General features: G+C 41.9%; 1 protein-coding gene across 1 annotated transcript in view; it reads right to left on the bottom strand.

Moving 5' to 3' along the window:
* Positions 1 to 612: 612 nt before the first annotated feature.
* The window catches only part of LOC311518647 (uncharacterized protein C1orf198), a 31,833-nt gene continuing 11,562 nt past the window's right edge, over positions 613 to 20,883 (bottom strand). Inside the window, exons 3-4 of the mRNA XM_084624635.1 lie at positions 6,457 to 6,999; positions 613 to 3,266 (exon numbers count right to left, since the gene is read on the bottom strand). Coding sequence (XP_084480761.1) covers positions 3,210 to 3,266; positions 6,457 to 6,999 — 600 coding nt within the window. The 3' untranslated portion in view covers positions 613 to 3,209. The remainder of the gene's footprint in view (positions 3,267 to 6,456; positions 7,000 to 20,883) is intronic.

Genomic DNA, 20,883 nt, shown 5'->3' with positions numbered 1-20,883 from the left:
GATGCCTCCATTTTATGGGACATACCTGAGATCTGTATTTAGCCATTCATGATACTGATGCTTATGGATAAAGTAAGTTATTTTTTAATCCATCTTTATTCAATATTTTCTGTTTTTCCATATTGCAGCTGCAATATCTTCGTTCAGGCTGCTGATTTAAATGGATAGAATAGCTGCAGGTTTGGGTGTTTTTTTTTTAAACTTGCTTTGGAAGGCTGCATAAGTATCAAATTCTAATCTTTTCATTAGTATTTCAGTCCACTTTATAATTAAACTAGATGGTGGTCTGTACTAAGCTCTGAATTTAATTCTCTTCCTTCCTCATCCTACTGGATAACATCACAGCTGTTCCTAAAATGAGATCATTCTAAAGTTAAAAATAAAAAACTTTACTGCTTTTTCTAATTTTTTATTACATTTCTGTAGTATTAAATACATACAATGATCAGAAAGATGGCAGGATAAAATACCTATATTTTGAAAGTTCAGAATTGTTCAAGTCAAGTCATCTTCCCCCTACAATACAATATATGGTTACCAAATATAGTCTACAACTCTGCTGGAGGGGAGGTAAGGAGCCAGCAAGGTACAGTAAAATAAGCAATGAAAACATTGTTTAAAGTGGATTTATTAAAGGTTTATTAATAGAAAATGTGACCAAGTACAATTTTTCCGTAAGAATTTTTAATAAAAAAACATATCAAAGAAAGGGAGGAGCACTAACTCTCATCAGAGCACAGCAAGGAAAAACCTATTGTGATGAGCAAATTTTTTGCAGCATGTTCTACCAGCTAGTCCCAAAGTGTACAATATGCATTACACCAAAGGAGGAAGGAAAGAAAGAGCACAGGTCAAAGCAGATTATACATTTTTAGTCTTTTTAGCAGAGATGTATAAGAATGCTCCTCCCAACATTGTGGAAAATTTCTTAAGGAGCCTCAACTATTGAAGTAAAGTTAAAGTTTATGCCTCCTGCTTGGATTTAAAGCATTTATTGTGTAGCCAAATATTTCAACGAATAGAAAGCACTTAGACCTGAAGTTCTATTAGTACCTGTGAAATGCATGTTAGTGTCATTCATCAGTTTAAAATTTTTTTCCAAGGACTTAGTCTACAAAAAAAAAGTACAAATCTGCACCATTTACTACATCTGTAGAATTTGTGCTCAAGTTATAATTTTAATGCCAGATGAGTGTAACAGCTCCAACAAGAGTCATTTAGAAACATTAAACTGAACAGCAAAAGTTGTAAACATCCAGGCTCATAGAAATCTGGCAAAAATAAAAGGAGCAAACTTCTCAAGTTTTCTCCTGAACTGCAGAGTACTAATACAAGACCCATTTTATAGCTTTTTTTTTGGGGGGGGGGGGGAAGGGGTACATATCAAGGAGGAATGAAAGAAAGAAAATTCTAAAATATTATAAGGCTATGCTACTAAATACACTTAACCTAAGTATGTGTGGCAATTTAGCATTTAAACAAACTTGAATGAGGTTTCAGCTTAAGTTCATTTTATTACTAGAAGTGGGTATCTTTGTTTTGAACGAGGCTAGATTTTGAAATTAGTATTCCATTAGGCTCTACTGAATAACTTTTTACTGCTGTTGATACCAGCCTATGTCTGTCTACAAAGCAAGCAATACAGGACTGCATCAATCTGTAGACTAAAAAAAATTCCAACTCTTCCAGTACCTAAACAGACTTAGATCATATAGGACAACATTCCCCAGAAAGAACCAGCACATTTCACAGTGTAACTGCCACTGTTAAAGATTACAAACTGTCAAATGTCATCCCAAGGGAGACCTAGAGGAATTATAATCTAGCTGGTAGAGACTACCCATCAATTGGCCTTCATATAGCTTTGGCATGGACTCTAAATAAAATGAGTCACGTTTTGCCAGCTATCACAAACAAACATTCTGGGAACCACTTACTGAGGTAAAAGTGAAAGGTCATAAGCCTTCGGCATCAAAGAGACCATTCACTGGTTGTGCGTAAGGGGAATTAAGGCTTCAAGGCAAGGTAAACACAGTTGGAGTCAGTGTGTAAATCATGCTGCATTTCAGAGATGGCAGTTCAAATGACAGCTATAGTCTCAGTTTTCTATACTGAACACCAGCTAAGGATCATTCAAAAACAGAATGGGAAACCAGCTTTCCAAGTGCCCCATCTCCCCCCCACCCCAATTCTATTTCTATCTTAGGAGCAAACATCATCTGAGTGTTGGACATCATGGAGAACGTATCCACAAGGGAAAAGAGCACCAGAAACAAGATTGATTTGTCCTCCAGAGGAATGCCTGTTTTAAAAGGGTACAAACAGCCTTATTGCTCTGCTTTGCCACAAATTATATCAGTTTACTGTAACAAACTTAGGTGGTAGTCTCTATTCCTGGAGATACTGGTGTTTTATTCCAGCATTTCTGCTAGCAGGAGTTATGTACCGTACCAAGGGAAGCAGTGGCCTTTGTAGGTTTGCATTTCCCTGAAGATTGTTTTTTTTTTTTTACTTTATAACCCAAAACAAGCAATATTCCCTTATGTTTTACAAATATTTCCCCCAAAACAGACTTCATTCCACCTCTTGAGTACAGCTGCACTGCTACTTTAGACCAATTCTTGTGGCAAAACCCTTGCCCCCTCTCAAAAACTAGTGGTAGAGAAATTACTGACAAACTAAATATACAAAGTTAATACAATTTTTAATATGCTTATTTTTCCATGCCTTTTTTCATTATACAGTTACCTGAAGGAGGCATGACTGTTGTTTTGGTAGCTTATTTAGAGTAATACCACATTTTGATTTTTGTAGTGACCTATGGAATTGTTTGAGCCATGCTGGCTAGGTTGCTACTGAAAATAGAAACCTGTTCTTCATAGATTCACTTTTTAAATATAGAGGTTTTGATTAGGGGTTTGGGTTTTTTTGGTCCTTAATACATAAATTGGTAGAAAATTATTCCCCCCAATACAATAACTATTCAACTTGTAACAGACATTAAAAAAATCCAAAATGAGAGTACACTTCTATCACTGGATCATTTTAAAATACAAAATTGCATCTGGTCTTATAAAAATGTTTATACAAAGCCAACATTGAGTTTGAAACTTTTTATTAAAAAACACAGATGCTAGTAACTTAACATATAAAGAGAAAGATGCCCCTTTTTCTTTCCAAAAATTGCTCTGAACTATTTTGGAGTATCTTTACCAGTTGTCTAGAAAATCAAAGCCAGTCTTCAAGATAACATTGCTTGTATTAATCTGTAAGAGAAACACAAAATTTAGATAATTTTAGCATTTTCTTTAAATCAACAGGATCAAATGAACTGACTGGCCCTTAGATCTAAAAGCGTGTAAATAAAATTTTTAAAGCCCATAAATTAAGGCAGAGAGTCTACCACCATTTAACTTTCTTCCCCTGTACTCCTGCATGCTTGAAAAGCATCTACACTGGAAAATACTAGACATATGTAACCCACGTATGATTGAGGAGCAAAAAGGTGTTTCCAATTATCAGAGTAATACTGTGTGTTCTACTGGTCAAAGGATTTCTTTATTCCTTCTTGCTAACTCACATTATGATTATTTTTCAGGACGGGGGGAGGGGAGGGACATACATAACCCATCAACTGTACATTCTGATTCAAACAGATTACTTATTGTGTAAGAACAACATTATCTACCCACATGCTTCCAAGTTCAGAAGGTCACTACTAAGAAATTTAATTGAAATCTTACACACTTTCATACCGCTGGAGTATGCCATCATAAAATGAATTTAGGGTTTATGAAAGTCAATTACCCTGGAGATGTCATCTTTTTACAAAACAGGTGCAACACAAGATTCCCCACACTGACTTCCCTGTTGACGCACTGAAATTTTGACCAAGAAGAATCACTTTGGGGTCAAGACAATCATACTTGAACCAATTAGAAAAAAATACATTAAAATTCAACACAAGTTACTATGACAGGGTATATTACTGGCCATTAATACACACTTCCGCCAGTATTTATTTGCAGGGAGAAGCCAAGAAACTCCCCCACCCCCCTTTTCAAAAAAAGAAATAGCTTCCTAAACATTTTTCTTAAATTTTGACAGTTTGATAAATATTGAGCAGGGTGTGCAACTTTGACTTCAGTGGCCTCACATCAGCTCCCTACAAATTTCACAAATAAAATGGCTTATCTCTGATCTGTTGTAAGGAATGAGACTGTAAACCAAGTACCTTAACTACTTGAGGTATATAGTGATACACCACAAACAAATACTAGAATGTATTAGTGCATAGCCCCTTGAGGCAAGCTGTAGCAAGCAATGAAATAAGCAGTTAAGACATTCATTACCACATTTACACTCCAGTTTGCCTTCTCAACCTCATGTAAGTCTCCTCTGCCACCCATAGCATACACATCTTTGGGATTACAGACCGATGGTGGATGGCCATCTGGAAGAGCAGGGGATGGGGATGAGGTGGACTTAGGCCATGTGCAAGGTCTCAGAACTCAGTGTCTCTGCACCAACAGTGCCATGAAGAGCCCTTAATGCAGACACCTCAGCAGAGACACTTGGCTTTTCCAACACTGCTGCCTTTGTGCACCCAGGAGAAAAGGCAGCAGTGTCAGAGGAGCTCCTCCAATACCTTGATGCAGACACAATAGGCTCCTCTCTCAAACCAGCTTCTGAGCACAGCCCTGGTTCCCATCACCCAAGCATTTGCCCATGAGCTTCTTCTCTCCCAGCCTCCCTGCATGCCTCCCCCATGGCCTCTTAAAACACCATCTCTTCCCCAGAGCATACCCCCATAACTCCTGTTTGCCCAGCCTGCCTCCCTGGCTCTCCAGGGTCATATGCAGAGCACAGCAAGTGAGTCACATTTGGCAAATAGACCCCCACAAAAATTCATGAATTTCCCCATCTCGTTTTTCAGACTTGCTGTAAGTCAGTGAGCCAGGCCGGTTGCATCAAAAAACTGTAGTAGCTGATAGACCTGAGCAGTTATCTAATTTTGGCTCTTCAAAATAGCTGTTTAAATGTAAAGCTTCAAAAGTGGCCTACATCTGAGCTATTATCAGAATGCAAGGTTATGAAGTTTGGAGTTTGTGGGAACTGTGGTTGTTTTAGCCAAAAAAAAAAAAAAAAAAAAAAACCCTAAACAAACAAGAGAAAACAGGGTGAAATTTCAAGAAGTGAGGGTTTTTACACAGAAAATTCAATTGTCTTCTAAAAAGTTAGTGTGTCAAATTAAGAGTCTACTACATTCAATAATTATAAACGCAAAATGGCAGTTTTAATCCTGCTTTAAGTGCAAATCTCAATGCAACCTTAATTACTGAATTGTTACTAATACTTCCTTAGTGTGGTTTTTAAAGAAAACTTTTCAGTGTCAAAATAATTTGCTACAGTATTTGTTATATAAAATTTTGTATGTAATATTTATCTGAGGGCCTTCTGCCTTAAAGGATTCAAAATCCATTACAATGGTGGTTGAAGTGATTCCTGTACAGTGGAACTTGTATATATGTTCATAAAGTAACTACCTCCAGGAGACACCACGACACGCTACACAAGCAGGAAGAGGGAACAGTGAAAAAGGGGAGGCCTTTCCTAGTATTTGGTTTTTAAACTACATATTTCTTTCCTTCCTCTCCCCATTACTTAGGTTGGATGCTGACCAAAATCATATCCTGTTGTGCCTTTCCTTTTCTCAGATGAGCAGCTGCTTTTCAAATAGTTCCTATCAGGCAGCTGAATTGCTTTCAAGATGGCTTTTGAGTTGAAAAGGCTGTTATGAACTTGCTCTACTCCTGCTTTAGCCTTTTCAACAGAACACATTTGAAAGCAGCCCCACTGGGGAAGTGACTGCTGGGCAGCACCGAGAGGGGGAAAGCTTTAAAAACAAATCTAGCTGCTTCAACTCATCTCTCGATTATGCTGCCTTTCGTTTAGAGAACTTCCCTTGTTCACCCAAGTACCTCTAATTTCTAGTTTCAATTGGAAAAGCTTTAAACTACAGGAGTAACAAATGAGCGTGAGACTTGCTATTCCAAGTGAAAAATAACCCTAAATGTTCCTTAGTTTCAACTGAGTATGGTATACTCATTTACTGTCCTAACTGTTGTGTAGTTTGTCTTTAATCAGCTGCTGTGTTCTATTCAGAAAGGATTGCCATTTCAGAGGTGAATTGGTTTTGAGTGTTTACTGGATAAGAGGCTTTATGTAACTATACGATATTACGTATTCTATATTAAAAATACACATTCCAGAAATAGACAAATTAGTGCATTTGGTTGAATGGATTTCTTCAATCTGCAGCATAAAAAAAAAAGACAACAAGCTTAGCTAGCGTTTAGTGCTCCACAGAATCCCTAATCTTCTTGAGTGACCTCGTTGGACTTGTGTTACATACTCTCAAAAATTAAAGAAAATGGATTAAATAGTGGTCCTTACCTGTCCAAATGTCTGTGGGTCTGAAAGCATCGTTCCACTGGCATCTTCATTTTTTGATCCTGCAGATGCAAGTTGCTCCGGTTGTTCAGGAAGAAAGATGTCATCTAGAGTGCTAGTGGAGGGCTGACTGGGTCGAGGTTTCTCCCATTCTAGGGATGTGGCAGGAAGGCTTGGGGTGACAAACTTTTCTTGTTTAGCTATGCTGGACTTCTCAGCTTTAGTTGTCTCTTTTGGAGCAGACTCTTGCCTGTAATATGCTGGAAGGGACTTCTCTCCTTTCTCCATGGATTTGATCTGGCTGGGGGTCAACGACTGGAACTCAGACTGTTCGCCTTCAACCTTTGAGCGCTCTGCATGTATCTTCCAGAAAGATGACTCTTCTTCCTTCCTTGCTGACATTAGCCCATCGGAGCTAGGTACCTTATTACCCTGAGAAGATTTGGGGGCCTGGACACTGGGAGCTGCTTTGACTAGTTGCCTCTGTTCATTTTGTGAACCTTGTTCTTGTATAGACAGAGATGCAACACTGAATTCCATCTGACTCTGTAGGGATTAAAGGGAAAAAAGCAATGTATTTCAAATCTCTTCACAAAGGCAAAAATAATTACATTATGATTGAGATCAAAGGTGTGTAATTGGTGATTTAAGATACTACAAGGATGGTGCGTATATGTTAACATTTGCACCTATGCCAAAGGGCTTTTAGGATAGGACCAACCAAGAGAAAGGCAGTTTTCTTCCAAGCTTCTACACCCCTGAACTACTGAATGAAGAATCTGACAGAATTAAGTCTTATAACTCCTTTGCAGACCACACACTAGAGGAGAGGTAATCACATATATTTGAGCAATCTGATTCTGTCCAACAATAGACAGTGGCTAATGGATATGTTTAGAAAGGCATAGAAAGTACCTTTAATAGGACTTCTAAGGTGAGAAACTTTATAATGTGCATCAGGCAAACAAGTTTCCATTACCTTCTTTGAAGGTCCAATAATGGGTTAGACATTACAACTTCATCTAATTCAGAAACAGTGGGACATATTTATTTAACTATACATGCTAATTAATTAGTAACAGGCATTCTATCAGTTCATTATCTGTTTTTAAAATTAAGAGTAACAGCTTTAAAAAAAACAACAAATGTACACTTTTTTCAGAGTTACAACATTTTGTAACTTTGTGGTTATATTGTTTTGTACTACTACCCTCAGTGTAATTAATTCCCAAGAGATCTCATAGAATCATAGAATATCAGGGTTGGAAGGGACCACAGAAGGTCATCTAGTCCAACCCCCTGCTTGAAGCAGGACCAATTCCCAGTTAAATCATCCCAGCCAGGGCTTTGTCAAGCCTGACCTTAAAAACCTCTAAGGAAGGAGATTCTACCACCTCCCTAGGTAACGCATTCCAGTGTTTCACCACCCTCTTAGTGAAAAAGTTTTTCCTAATATCCAATCTAAACCTCCCCCACTGCAACTTGAGACCATTACTCCTCGTTCTGTCATCTGCTACCATTGAGAACAGTCTAGAGCCATCCTCTTTGGAACCCCCTTTCAGGTAGTTGAAAGCAGCTATCAAATCCCCCCTCATTCTTCTCTTCTGCAGGCTAAACAATCCCAGCTCCCTCAGCCTCTCCTCATAAGTCATGTGTTCTAGACCCCTAATCATTTTTGTTGCCCTTCGCTGGACTCTCTCCAATTTATCCACATCCTTCTTGTAGTGTGGGGCCCAAAACTGGACACAGTACTCCAGATGAGGCCTCACCAATGTCGAATAGAGGGGAACGATCACATCCCTCGATCTGCTCACTATGCCCCTACTTATACATCCCAAAATGCCATTGGCCTTCTTGGCAACAAGGGCACATATCATTGTATCAATGGATAAAGAAAACACAGCTATAGTTGTTGTGACCAGTGATCTTTCAAAAATAGTGTAAAGATTGTCAGTAGTGATTTGACTTTGAAAAGCAACAACCGCATTAGTTACTTTACTTACGAGTAGTTTGTTATTACTATAATATGTTGCTGGTACCCTGACAGTACTCCAGAGGGCACAAATAATTTGAGACAGACAATTTATATTTTGTAGAAAGCTGGTTTTACAAAACTTACACATTAAAATGTTTTCATGTCATGTTTCAGTGAACATGTTTTTACTTAAATATTTCTTTGCAGTGCTATGATCCAGAACACAACAGTACTGTAATGAGTGTCAGAAAGGGAAACAAGTCTAGTTACATTTTCCAAATGCAAACAGTAAACAAACAGCAAAAACGGTGAAAAGTAAATTAGATTTATAAAATCATTACAAACCTAACACTACATGGTCTTAAGGGGAAATGTAAGGAGTTTTGTAAAATGAGTTTTTAGAAGAGCCCTCTTCCAACACGAACCTTCTGTGACAAATCTGCTAAGCATTAGACTAAGATTTCTACCAACCCCTGCCCCACTGCACATTTGCTGCCTTCTGGCCAGATAGGTAGAGAAAGCAGATTCAGAAACTCCATGAAAAGACCATGAACCAGGAAGTGACTGCACACTTTTGGGAAGCAGCAGCAGCATGGCTATCCATGAGCTGCAGGGAACAGACATACAGGGTGAAACTCAGAGGGAACTACAGCCAGAGTAAGGCCTGGTCTACACAACAAAGACAGGCTGACATAGTCACTTTGCATTGATCTAGTTGTGCATGGGTCTGCGTTCAAATTTGTCTCCTACCATTGTCAGTGCCCAGTTATGGCAATGCAGTAACATCACCTCCCCAAACAATGTTGAGTCATGCTTGGCAAAGTGCAGGGATAGACACTGCGTGACCTGTATTGACCCTAACACCCTCCAGCAACTGTCCCATAATGCCCAACATTGAACACTCTGGTCACAATTGTGACCTCCACTGCCCAGGGGGTCACAGAGATGGGAAGGCCCACTCCTCTGCTTTAAAAACCCTACAAATTTTTGAAATGCCCTTCCCTGACTAGTGAGCACGCTTAGTAGCTCTTCATTGTTGCATGCAATTGCCCAACCTACCATGCTGCATACATATCTTGCTGCAGTAGAAAGGAGAGATATTGGATCTCTTGGGCCTGTGAGGAGAAGAGGTTGTACAGGCACAGTCACGGAGCAGCTGTAGAAATGGGAATGTCTATGAGCAGACTGTGTGGGGGACGCAGGCAAACGGGTATGACAGGGACCAGCAGCAGTGCCAAGTAAAAGCAAAGGAACTACAACAGGCATACCAGAAGGCCAGGGAGGCCAACATTCAATTTGACACCAAGTTGCAGACCTGAAGATTCTACAATGAGCTGCATGCCATACTTGGCAGACACCCCCACCAGCACCCTACAGACCAATGGGGATACCTTGATGGAGCTTGAAATATTCTGCCATGAATAGTGAGGCAGTGGTGGATGAGGATGGGTGACATGTGACCGGGGGAAAGAGGAGTCCAGCTATGCTGCGAGCCAGGATCTGTTCCAGACTCCACTGCAGTCCAGTCAGTCCCAAAAGCTGAGCACGAGCAAGCCCGATGCACAGGAAGGAACTTCAGAGAGTGTGTGAATACATTTCCCATTACAATGTTTAGATGTACAGATGGTGCCAGACCCCAACACAGCAGGACACAGGTAGCAACTTTTCATTAATTTACTTGTACTAGAAGAGGTAGAGTTGGTATCTGCTTTTCATTCCTCTGTAGAGTTAGGGAGGGGGGCCGTGCAGAGTAGTTTGTTTATGTACACAGCGATGTCCCTTGAATCCTCTTGAGAGATCTTGATGAAATTTTCATGGAGGAACTCTGCAATCATGGTTTCTAGGGGTGAAAGCCTTTTTTCTTCCTCCATGGTAGGACACTTCCCCATGCCAGTCAGCGATAACCGCAATGGTGCCTGACGAAGCTAATGGACTAGCAGCATACGGGCCAGAGTGGCTTCAGGATGCCACAAGCAGCTGTGCTCTGTGTCTTTGTTACTTAAAATCAGCACTGCCTGTGGAAAACAGTGCCAATATTCAGAGCCACTGCCCTGTACTTGTACCCCATGGAAGTAGGGGCTGAAATTTGACTCTTTCATGCAGTTGAACAATTCCCTCCCCCCCGCCCTGCCCCCAAATACCTCCTGCTAGGCCATATTCACTACGGCTAGGACTGGAGAGCTGCACTGTGCACAGGTGCTCCAAAGTTGAAATGTCAGAAAGCATGTCTCGTTTAAAACCTCAGGGGAGCAAGGCAAGGGAGTTCCGAATCTTAACTTTTGCTTTCCGTTGTGACTATAAATACGATACCTCTGTGTGTTTTAGCTGTAGCTGCCACTGCTGTGGCTTTCTGGGGTTTCCCCTCCTCACATGCAGAACACCTGAGCCAGATAAGGAGAAGGATGAGGACATGGGAGGATATGTTCAGTGCAAGCCAGTGCTGCATCATACAGTGAGCAGATTCACCTGGAGGGTGAATACTACGGACAGTATGGAGAAGGAAAAAGAGTGGAAAAGAGAGAGGCCGAGGAGGCCTTGAAAGAAAAGGAAAGGGAAATGTAAATGAAGCTTCTCCAGCAGCACAGATGCTACAGACTCTTGCTGATCTATAGGTTTAACAATCACGGGCTCACCTCCCTTTGCAGTCAACGGAGAGCTCAATTTTACCATTCCCTATACACCCAACATACCATGTGGCATCAGGGCAGCATGCCTACCCCTACCATGCCACATTCAGGACAGTAAGGATACAACCACATCTTCACTTACACTGACCTGTGAAAGCCACACTTGCTGTATCTGCAGCCAAAATGAACGGAAATGGACATGAATGTTCTTTCCCCTTAAATTCCGTTCATTAATTTATTTCTGAGTTTTTATTGTTTTTTATTGCACTGGTTTTGGTACACAATTCATCTTTATTACTTCAAAACATATGTGCAGAATGCCTAGCGCTACTGAAAGTGTCACTGATCCTATGAGTTCTGTGGGCAAACAGTGTAATCATCATAGATGTACAGCAAGCACTGAAAAATTAATAGATGCATTGATAGTGTTATATTCATAGATGTGCACCAAGCACCACACAATTCCTAAAAGCCCCCAAAACTTTTGGGCACATAGAACACAGTCCATCACACCATATCACTGTTTCTGATTGTTAAAGTTCTCTTTTAAGGCCTCCCTCAGCCACATAGCTCCATGTTGAGCCCTTCTAATCGCCCTTGTGTCTGGCTTTTTGAACTCAGACAGCCATTGACCTCTGCCTTACACTCTGACAGCAGCTTTTCCTCCTTTGATGTAGGATACAGCAGGCAGCTATAACCACTGGGGTATTTTTCTCACTGAGATCCAATCTTGTAAGTAAACAACACCAGCGTCCCTTCAATCTAATCTACCAAAAGTGTATTCAACTGTTATTCAGCAGCTGCTGAGCTGGTAGTTGAATCTTTCCTTGGTGCTGTCAAAGTGGCAAGCATACAGCTTCATGAGCCAGGTGAGCAAGGGGTATCCTAGGTGCCCCAGGATCATTACTGGCATTTCAACATCCCCAACAGTAATCCACCAGTTGGGAAAGTAAGTCACTGCTTGCAGCTTTCTAAACAGTCCTGTGTTCTTAAAGATGTGAGTGTCACACAGCCAACACTGATGCTGGTGAAGTGTCCCCAGTGAGCCACACTTGCATAACCACAGAAAAGTAGCCCTTTTTGTTGATGTACTGTGGCAAGGTGGGCTGGTGTCAAAATAAGAATATTTGTAACTGACAGGTTCAGTCACAGAGATCCTCTTGAGACTGTCACCTGGCATGCTGAAATTACCCCCAAGTCCGTTTTCCCTGCCAGCTTGGGACTTCCAGAACCCTGCCTTGTTGAGCCAGACACGCTAGCCTGCTACAATACAGACCCAGGGTCTGGGCCACACCCCCAAAGCTGCAGGCTTTAAATGAAAACAGCTCTGCAGGTGACCTGACTCCAGCACCCAGAAACCCAGCTCTCAATGGGATCCAAACCCCAAATAAATTCATTTTACTCCGTCTAATGCTTATACAGGGTAAACTCATAAATTATCCACCCTCTATAACACTGATAGAGAGATATGCACAGCTGTTTGCTCCCCAGGTATTAATCATTTATTCTGGGTTCATTAATAAACAAAAGTGATTTTATTAAGTGTAAGAAGTAGGATTCAAGTGGTTTCAAGTAATAAGGCATCTACTGCTCCACTGCAGTTGCTGAAAATCCATCCAGCATGTCCTGCACATTGCTGAGAGTCACAGTCCTGCATAGCAGGAGACAGTTAAGGCTCTGCACAATTGCATGACAATGGACTACACAATGGATTTTCCAACTCCAAAATGATTTCCCACTGACAGGTAGCAATCCAACACTGCAAGTTCCCCAGAGTAATCACCCCCCACTCTTCAACCCTCTGTGCAGCTCTCATTCTCGTTTTCCCTGCCCTGGGCAGCTGGGGTGAGCTAAGCGCACAGATCCAGGAACGTGGCCTTGCGCATCCAAAAGCTCTAGAGCTGCTGCTCTTCATCTCAACCATGCATTACAGTCGATCCCACCAGTCAGTGCTTCTTTCTTAGGCCCAGAAGTGATGCTCCATCATCTGCAGCTGCTCCATGAACACTGACAACCACCTCGAACTGGTTCTCACTATGTTCCACAGCAATATGTCCTCCACAAAATTGTCCTGTGGCTCTTCCTACGGCTTTGCAAACACTGGAGGATTGTGTGTCCTGTGTTTGCAACACTCATGACAACAGTGCAGAGTTGTGCGGGCTCAATGCTTCTGTCAGAGATGGCAGACAGGAAACAGCGCCATGCAGGTTTGTGGGATTTTAAAAAAAGACAGAAATTACGGGGTGGAAACTGTTACGTGCTAGGAAGTTGTCCCCTTGCTCCCAGTCATACCTGCATGACTCCTTTCTGCCCCACCACACATTGCCAACATTTCCCAAAATACAGTGTGCTTGATGATGGCGAGTTGCACACTGATGGTACATCGCACTGTGCATCAACACAAGCACTGCCGGTGAATACACACAGCACCCACAAAGCCTGCCAAGAATACACATGCATGAGTGATATACTAACTGCAGTGCTTACTGCGATCCATCAGGGCTAGTGCCTACAAGGTACAAGAGTAGCAGCTGAAGTGCCTTCAGCCCTTTACACCTGGCACACTACTGATAACCTAAAGCAGAGATGGGCAAACTATGGCCCGTGGGCCATATCTGGCTCACGGGATCATCCTGCCTGGCCCCTGAGCTCCCAGCCCTTCCCCTGCAGCCTCAGCTCACCGTACCGTCAGCGCTCTGGGTGGCTGGCTGCAAGCTCCTGCCAGGCAGCATGGCTGTGAGAGCTGCCGGCCTGCCCAGGTGCTCGAGACTGCCTGGCAGCGTGGGGAGTGGGGGGGTTGGATAAGGGGAAGGGAGTCCTAGGGGGCAGGGGTGTGGATAGGGATCAGAGCAGTCAGGGGACAGGCAGTAGGGGGGGGTTGGATGCAGGGGTTCTGGGGGGGGTCGGTTAGGGGACAAGGAGAAGGGGGAGTTGAGGGGGTTCTGAGGGGGGCAGTCAGGAGGTGGGAAGTGGCAGTGGCCGGATAGGGGGCAGTGGCCAGGCTGTTTGGGGACGCACAGCCTTCCCTACCCAGCCCTCCATACAGTTTCGGAACCCTGATGTGGCCCTCAGGCCAAAAAGTTTGCCCACTCCTGACCTAAAGGTTTGGTGTACCACAGCACTGAGCAGCTATTTCAATTAAATTTAACTAAAAATAGTTAAAGCTCACTAAAGATTATATGCATTAACATTATTCCCATTTCACTTTACTTGTCAGTCCATCTTTTTAAATACATGAGATGGTGTCCTCAGGCACAAATATAATCCCATAAGATCTCATTTTCACTGGAAATGTGTTGGGACCCAATTTTGCACTCCTTGTACACACGAAACTTTCCTGGAGTTCCAAGGGAGACTTGATCTTGCATTTCTTGCACACCCAACTCCTATTTTTCAGATATACGTAAAATTAGAAGTGTGAATCTTAACTTTGGAGCTAATTGTCATAGTGCACATTTTGCCTTGCACTGGTCAGCAGTCTGCTACACAACTGATTCATGGATTAGCATCTGAACTCTCCAGAGAATTGGATTAATTTAGTGGCTTTACACATCCTACATAATTTATATGCAGGAGAGCAACACGTAACTGATAGCCTGAGTCTTGTAGTTCCACGATTAATGTATGAAGTGATCTGTGTTATCAAATGATGCAGAACACAACCAACATGGGACTAATTATAAAACAGTCACCATGGGTGAGAGAGAGTGAAAGGACATAAACTGCTCTAATCATGCCACTTGAACAAATATTTCAATAAAAAAAGCAAAAGAACAAAAAATAAAACTTACAATGCTTCAAAAGTTTGTGTGTGTGTGTTTTTAAAAGGCACATTGGTGTGTTATTAGTAAAAGATTTCCCTCCATTACTAGTAAAGGTAAAAGCTGCAGAAGCAGATTGTTACTGCTATAGCACTGAGGATATTCACCTTGTGTGCCACTACAAAGACACTTAGGAATACTGTCCTGGAGAGATTTTACAATCCTGAATCCCAGGTTCATGCTTTATGATTTTGTTTTGTATAGTAATAATTTGTTTCCACCACATACTCTTGTTTCTAGTTAACTCTCCATTCTTTCTTAATTAAACCTACTTTTGTTTTGCCATAAGTACTCACAAGTGCTGTGAGACTTTACAGGAGTGGTGATTTAAGGTAAAACTAGTAAACTGAGGTACACTGCACTGAGGGCAGAGGATCTGCAATTTCAGTGAGTAACCTGTGTCAGGAGTTGGATATCACAGGGGACCAATTCAATGAGACTCGGGGACCGGGTTGCACCTATTGTAAAGCTGCAAGGTGAAGACAGGGCTGGCATAGCCCAGAGGAGAGCACTTGAATGGCTATAAGGATGGTGGTGTTAGGGAGCTTATTCACAGGCAAGACCCCCTCATGCTGGAGGCAGGAAGTAACAACATGACACACAGTCCTGCATACCCCAAGAACTGTCACACTCTTCTTCTTTCAAGTTTCAGGAGATCAGGTTTCTGGTTCAAAACCCATCACTTTGAAAACCAGAACAAAGGTTATAGAAGGATAAAAAAAAACAAAAAACAAGACTATTTTCCAACTATGCATTTTGCAATTTAGCCATCTCTGAACACTGAGTCAGAGGCATCAACTAAACTGGTGGCCAGTATAATCTAGCCCTGCCAATCCTGTAATGCAAACATCATGACTAGGGCCCTACCAAATTCAGGGTCCATTTTGGTCAATTTCATGGTCATGGGATTTTAAAAACTAATAAATTTCACTGTTTCAGATATTTAAATCTTAAATTCCATAGTACTGTAACCATGGGGGTCCTGACCCAAAGTGGGGTTGGGCGGGGGTCGCAAGGCTATTGTAAGGGGGCTGTGGTACTGCCACCCTTACTTCTGTGCTGCTGCTGGTGGCAGAGCTGCCTTCAGAGCTGGGCTCCCAGCTAGCAGTCGAGGGAGGTTCCCAGAAATGGGTCTGAACCAGCCTCGGGAGCAGCCCGTGCAGAGGAAGAGGAAGTCCTGTCCCTCCCCATCCCATCTGGGACTAGCAGCTGGAGCCCAGCACGCAGTAGGAGCCACCAGCTGGGGCGCCCTTAGCCCTGCCCCTCCTCGGCTCCAGACCCAGCGCTTGGTAATTAAAGGGGACTTGGTGTGTGTGTGGGTGTGTGTGAGAGAGAGAGAGAGAGAGAGAGAGAGATTGACCACAGCATCACACTGACCATGGGGCACTGGCGGTCGCCCACTTGCCAGGCCATCCCTGCCCTCCCCCCATCCCATGCCACCCTAACTTCTGTGCTGCTCCTGACAGCAATGCTGCCTTCAGTGCTGGACTTCTCACCAGCAGCCACTGCTCTCCAGCTGCCCAACTCTGTAAAATCTGGTCTTGGGGGAGATCAGATTATTATGGTCCATGACGCATTCTTCACAGCTGTGAATCTGGTAGGGCTCTAATCATGACTAAGGCTAATATTTAGTGATTGTTTTTTTTTGGTAAAAGTCAAGGACAGGTCACGGACAATAAATAAAAATCCACAGCCCATGACTTTTACCAAAAACACCAGTGACTAAAACTCTACCTCTGGGGTCCCGCTGCTCAGGGGGACCCCTACTGGGGGGCCCCTTCTCCAGTGCTGGGGGTTGACTGCCCCCTGGCTGGTGCTCCCAGGGACCGCTCTCCGGACAGCCTCCAGGTGGTCCCCAGGGAACACTGCTGCTTGGGCAGTCCCCGGAGCTGGGCGCCCCAGAGCCAGCTGCTTGGGGCCACCCAGCAGTGGCCGTTGTGGCTGGCCCCGGGGCCGCTGCTCAGATGCTCCCCGAGGCCGCCCCCAGGACCACTGCTCGGGCAGTCCGCAGGACCAGCCACTGCTAGGGCAGTCCCCAGAGCCAGCTGCCTGTGGCCTCCTGAGCAGCAGCTGGTGCGGCTGGCCCTGGGTTGCTCCAGCAGCAGCCGGTGTGGCTGGCTGTGGGGCACCCGAACAGCTGGCCCGAGGGCCATTTGCTCCGGGGGCCCTGAAGTCAGCCGCACCAGCTGCTACAGAAGTCACGGAGGTTGTGGAAGTCACAGAATCCGTGACTTCCACAACCTCCATGAAAGAATCACAGCCTTAATCATGACAGATAGCTCTTACCTATCTACTACAGGAAACTTGATTGAGGTAATCTGTAAAAGGGGACACTGTATGTTTGCCTTTCTTAGTTTTGCAAGACAGACCTACTGTGCATTTAGGTTTGTGTTAAACACTTTGGAGGCCAAGCTATTCTCAACAAGATGTTTTTACAATGAAGGACTGGCATAAGTAAAGTCATTATGCTAATGGCCATCTTTCTTTCTTCTAGTAAACAATGCAGGATATTAGGAGATCTGGCTCCAGAGAAGAAAGTGTTATGCTTAAGGCACAGGACTAGATCTCAGGAAGCCTGGATTCATTCCCCAGCTCTGCCACAGATTCTGTGTGACCTTGAGCAAGTCAGTCTCAGTTCCTCATCAGTAAAATGGAAAAAATCCTTCCTTTCTCCCATCCTTTGTCCGTTTTGCTTTTTTTTGTAAGCTCCTCTGCCTGGGGACCATCTCTTGCTACATGTTTGTACAATGCCTAACACAATGGCATCCCAATCTCAAGCTGGGGACTCTGGATGCTATCATCATTCAAATAATAATAATAAATAATCTTATGCATGCATAGATGTGACAATGGAAAGCTTAATGTCAACAAGTGTAAGAATAAAAGAAAAAGGACTGAAGCAAAGATGTTACAATTAATTCGTATTAAAAGGAAAGTATAAAATATGGCCACATATGGGAAGCAGTGGCTTTACAGCAGCTAGGGCAGGAGACTGGAAGTCAAGATTCCTTCACTTTATTCCTATTTCCACTGCCAAATCACTATGTGACTTAATACCAGTCAACCTATCCAGGCCTCATTTTCTTGGTATAACTGAATTCCATCTTTTATTTCCCAAGAGTATGGCAAAGATTAATACTTGTAAAACATTTTTTAATCCTTGCATGAAAGGCAATAAAAGTGCTCAGTATTAGTACAAAATGCATGGATTTTAAGTTAGAGTTTTGGAAAGAAGGCAGGCAGGCGAGAATCCACATAAGCACAACGCAGCCATAAGCACAAGGTGATAAACACCAGATTTGGTGGTGAGATTATCAGGCACATAGTGTGCATGTTAAGAGTGCACCATACCCTCAGAGCCTGAGATAATCTTACTGTATAAAACTAGGTCTTGGTTCATAAAGTCTATACTAAAAACAGAAAGACTAAAAGACACCTACGAGCTATTTTTTACATCTTATTCACTTACCAGGAATGTGTAGGATTTTACTGAACAGATGAGTGCACACAGCCAAAATAAACTGCTTGGCTTGGCAGTCTCAAGATATCTAAGTTGTTGAGACAAAGGCTTCAGAAACACTGTCAAAGAAAGCTCATTTTAAGCAGTGCCTAGTATATTAAGCAACAAAATAAAGCCCAGTTTACTCAAAGGACAAAAATATTAAAATTAATTAAAATAAGGACCTCAACTTGCTGAACAAAGAAACAGAACAAACATACATTCCAAAATAGCACAGCCATGCACAAGAACAGTGATATAACAAGGATAAGAATTAAAACCTCTAAACCAACAAAGAACCATCAACAGGTTTTAAAAAGACTCCACAGAAAAAAACAAAACAACCAAGCAACCAGCCATTCAAGACTAAAAATACTTTGAGTCCATGTCCAAAATAAAATACATGAGATGCACATTACATAACTTCAGAGATAGTGTCCACCTAGTCCCTACTAAACTTGTGTTCCAGTCCTCACTGGTTTAAATCTTTGATTTGGAGCACAAGTTTCCATATCTGAAATGCTGAGAACTTTTAATCGATTTTGGTACCCTCTACTGAAGTTTTGAAAGACAATTAAATAAAACCAGAAAAATCATGTAAAGGCAAAATATAAGTGACAGGAAAGGATGATTATATGATTAAAAACTTCCTCACCATTTCCAATGCCTTGATAATAATCATCATGCTCTAAGAAGGGTTTGTTTGTTTTCAAAGTGCTTTACAAATGTTAGTCAAGCCTCACAAAAACCTTTGAGAAAACAGAAGGACAAGATTTTCAAATGTTAATTCCTAAAGACAGGCACCCAACTCCATATTTGTGCACTTCAGCTGGCTGTGCCACATGCCCGTGGAAAAAAAATAACCAAGCTACATATTTAAGTGCCTAAATATGGATTCAAATACCTGGTTTAGCACCCACGCTTGAAAATACTGGCTTAGTGACTTTCCCAAAACCACAAAAGGAAGCGTATGTCAGAGCCTGGATTTAATCTGTTGAATTTCTACTTCCCAAGCCTGTGTTCAGACCACAGAACTGACAGGGAAAAAAGCTTTCTGTTCTCACAAACAAGGGCGTAGCTAGCAATGAAATTTCCGTGGATACTGGGTAAGCTTTTGTTCCACCATACGCTACCTACAGTATCCTCATAGCCTCCTGGACTAAGCCTATAAAATGATTGCTAAATTACTAGGTACAGTTAGATAGAGAGATCTAGAAATAGAAAGGGTCTTTAAAAGTTTCCAAATCGTTATATACACTGGCCTCAAAGTTAAATGAACTATTATGGTATTTGCTTGCCTTCAACCATGTTTCACAGTTGGAAACATCATGCTGTAACCTAAGGGAAATCACCGTTTACTCCAACTCCCTGTGAGATAAAGCAATTCTTTCCAACTTTCTCCCTACTCTCTTAGTATCTTTCATAATAAACAAGCTTGAAAAAAATCATTTTTAAAATATTATTTCAATTAATAATTTTTTTATGGTCTTAAATTTTTACTGTTGCAGGAAATTATGTGAGGGTCAGTTAATTATTTGATGACAGGAGATGTTGAGATTCAAAGAGCTAAAGCTTTATAACTGTTACAACACAAACTGTCTACATCACATATCAAAATATACAAAATAAATATCCTTAACTCTAATAAATTCTCAGGCAGCATTTTTCTTACTTTACCAATCTGTAAATTTCTATCATCATCGATGGAAGTACTTTTCCCATCAGTTTGTGTGTGTACAAACTCAAAGTTTATCAACATTTACAGATAAAAAACTAATCCTTCCAAGTTTATTAATAAAGGTTATGGATGACTGTTGATAAGGCTACTTTATAATTTCTCTCACGGTTTGTATGATTTTTATAGTATATGCTTAAAAGAAAGATCAGGACTTTCCCCCCTTACATTTAAATGTCAATCTTTAAGTTTATCACATTATTCTCCTCACATAAACCAAGGCCCACTCACATAAAGGAGAAAAGATTTAAGAATACCATTCACCACAAAGCTATAAAAATAACTGCTACAGGAATGAGCAGACAGGGGGAAGACTGAATAGAAATGAGGAATGCAAGATGAAATATGGATTTTTTTTTTTTAAACACAAGCAACTCAGACTGAGAGAGAACTAATCACATAAATAAGTCACAGTTTAAACCAGCTAAGAAAGCAGGACTGAGTCACAAGAAGCTAGATTCAAATATATATGAAGTGGAACTCACACTGTTACTCTGCTCTCCAGGTATAAACCTTCCACTATTGCACAGATAAGCAACACACTTACAGCGTCTTCAGTTACAGTAAAATGGAAAACTGCACCTCAGTAATAACTAATGACGGAATTGGTTAGCGAGGCAATAAAATGACTCCATACAATTGAAACTCTAGGGGGTGGGGGGAGAATTTAACTAGGATTTGGTAATAATGGAGAATTTCCCACACCACACATGCTAGGAGTGCTGGTTCCCCAACATGCCTCCTAAAATTCAAAGGCAAGGAAATATGTATCT

Source organism: Lepidochelys olivacea, assembly GCF_965140295.1.
Source record: "Lepidochelys olivacea isolate rLepOli2 genome assembly, chromosome: 3".
NCBI lineage: Eukaryota > Metazoa > Chordata > Testudines > Cheloniidae > Lepidochelys > Lepidochelys olivacea.
This window is presented reverse-complemented; position numbering and strand designations above follow the sequence as displayed.